The sequence below is a fragment of the Gadus macrocephalus genome, chromosome 6 (genome assembly GCF_031168955.1).
Source record: "Gadus macrocephalus chromosome 6, ASM3116895v1".
Classification (NCBI taxonomy): Eukaryota; Metazoa; Chordata; class Actinopteri; order Gadiformes; family Gadidae; genus Gadus; species Gadus macrocephalus.
Window position 1 is genome coordinate 8,116,625 of NC_082387.1, and position 2,500 is coordinate 8,119,124.

The window sequence follows — 2,500 nt, forward strand, 5'->3', positions numbered from 1 at the left end:
GAGTCTCCTTGAAGCCCCTCTCTCCCCCCCCCGATCGTCCCTCTCTCCCCCTCGCTCTGGTGTCTTGGATGACGGTGAGACGGTATCTCTGACTACTTATCTCTGACTCCAGGCCTTAGCACGCCAACAGATGTGTGGTCTCCCGGGGCCGGCTGTGTTATTTAGACCCAGAAGCAGCCTGCTGCCGTGTGCCGCTGCCTCGCTCCAAGCTGCCTGGCTGGTCGGCTGTGTGACCCTTCTCTACCTGCCTCTTTTATCTAGCGTTTCTCTCATCCCCCCACCCCCCCCCCCACTATCACTCCCGTGGCCAGTCTGTGAAGCTCCCCCACGGCAAAGTAAAAGCAAAGCCTTTGCCGACTATTAATAATAATAATGCATTTGATTTATCTAGCGCTTTTGTAGATACTCAAAGACGGTTTAAAGAGTGACCACAAGACAAAATCATTTCATAAGAATGTGTATTAGTCAATAGCAACCTAAGGCTAGTTAAAGGGTCTAACAATAAAGGTAGAACGTCAAAACACAAATGTAGTCTCAGTTGGAGAAGCGGCGGCAGTCACTTTTTCTGACAACATGGTCTCACAGGAATCCGTGAAATGACTACGGTCGGACGCTTAACTCGAAATCCGTGGCCACATCACGGAAACACGCCGATATCCGTGTGTGAGCCACGGAATAACTGTCATTTACTTGCATTGGAGCAAATTCCGTGGCCACATCACGGACAATTGAAGTGATTCCGTCAGACCACCACGGATTTTGAGTTAAGCCCCCGCTGTGGTCAAATGTGGCACACACACAGATTGAAACGGGAGCACACACACAGATTGAAACGGGAATCTGTGTGTGTGCCACGGAATATCATTGTCATTTACTTGCATTGGAGCAACTTCCGTGGACACAACAAGGACAATTTAAGTGTTACAGTGAGACCACCGGGTTTTGAGTTAAGCCCCCGTGGTCGACTCGCTCGTTGAAACGGGGATCCGTGTGTGAGCCACGGAACATCAGCGTCATTAACTTGCATTGGAGCGAATTCCGTGGCCACATCACGGAAATCGGCGTGTTTCCGTGATGTGGCCACGGATTTCGAGTTATTCGTCCGTAGTCATTTCACGGATTCCTGTGAGACCAGGTTGTTTTCTAAATAACACGGACTGCAGAAAGCTGGAGAAAATGTACATTTTGTCTTCAAAACCAAGAACATTTTCCGTACACCAGAGACACATGGGGCGTGCAAGCCTTCGAAAGGTACAGCTTAGAAGCGGCGGGTTGTAGCCGGAACAACCTGTCTCGAATAAACCAAACCAAATGATGAATACGACTTGACCGGAGCAATAGGGGACTAATGATGAAGGTAACTGGATAAAGGAACAGGTGGAGTCCCATAACGGAAGAGGGGCTTATTGTCATGGCGGTCCCTGGGGTCCAATCACGCCACAGTCTTCCGGACTCCAGCGATGACGAACACAACCCTAAAGAGAGGGCGGAGAGAGTATTGGACGGACTGCGGTTTGGTTCGCATCAGGGCTCAGGCTGGGGTCCCATTAGAGTTGGTGCCACAAGAGAGAGGGAGAGACTTTGACGGGCATCGCAGTGGCAGTTGGCTCCGGTTCGCAATAACCTGAAGTGAAAAGAATGAGCTTCTCAGCGGGTAATTATTACGATTTAAATTAGAGAGTGCCGTGACCTCCGTCACCCCCGACGACCATCGCTGCCACCCGGCGATTGCTTCTCCCCTCACCGGGCATAGCCACCCGCTGTCGAGGTTAACGGCGGGGGAATAAATAAGGGCCAGGCCGGATGGATTAATCCGATCTTGAAATGAGGTGTTTAATGTGGTCGGGATGCCATAAAACACAATCCTGATCAAGGAACTATGTGTTGGGGAGGAAACCTTAAGACCTGTTTTATCTGCCACGGTTGTCGTGAATCATCTCCCCCTGACCTGGGACGACGGCGGCTATGCGTGGTCGACGCTATGTCGGCCATCTTAGCCGCTCACCGCCACCAACTGCCCTCCATGTCAACCATTTTGTTTCAGGAATTTTCATGTTAAATGTTTCATGTCTGATTTCATGAAGTTTCATGAATTCATGAATATAATAATAGATAATAGATTAATAATAACAGATTCCTGGCTCCAACCTTTCACCCGGTCCATACAGTCTTTTAATGGCAGTGAATACTATTTAGCGATAAAGACGAAGACAAAGCCCTGTGTAATCAATCTGTTCAAGCAGTGCCGTCTCTTTCCTTCGCAGCCAAGTTCTGCGGGGACCCGGGCACCCCGGCCCGGGGACGGAGGGAGGGCCGGAGCTTCATCTTCAAGTCGGAGGTGTCGTACAGCTGCGGCCCCCCCCTCCTGTTGGTGGGCTCCACCACCCGCCTCTGTCAGGAGGACGGCACCTGGAGCGGAGCGCCCCCCCGATGCATAGGTAAGATAGAACTACAACTCAACCTCATCTATAACACTAGAGCTACGACTCAACCTCATCTA

General features: G+C 50.8%; 1 protein-coding gene across 1 annotated transcript in view; it reads left to right on the forward strand.

Annotated features, from left to right (window-relative positions):
- The window catches only part of LOC132459082 (CUB and sushi domain-containing protein 3-like), a 255,684-nt gene that overhangs the window by 228,142 nt on the left and 25,042 nt on the right, over positions 1–2,500 (forward strand). Inside the window, exon 54 of the mRNA XM_060053457.1 lies at positions 2,265–2,438. Within this exon, the coding sequence (XP_059909440.1) occupies positions 2,265–2,438 (174 nt within the window). The remainder of the gene's footprint in view (positions 1–2,264; positions 2,439–2,500) is intronic.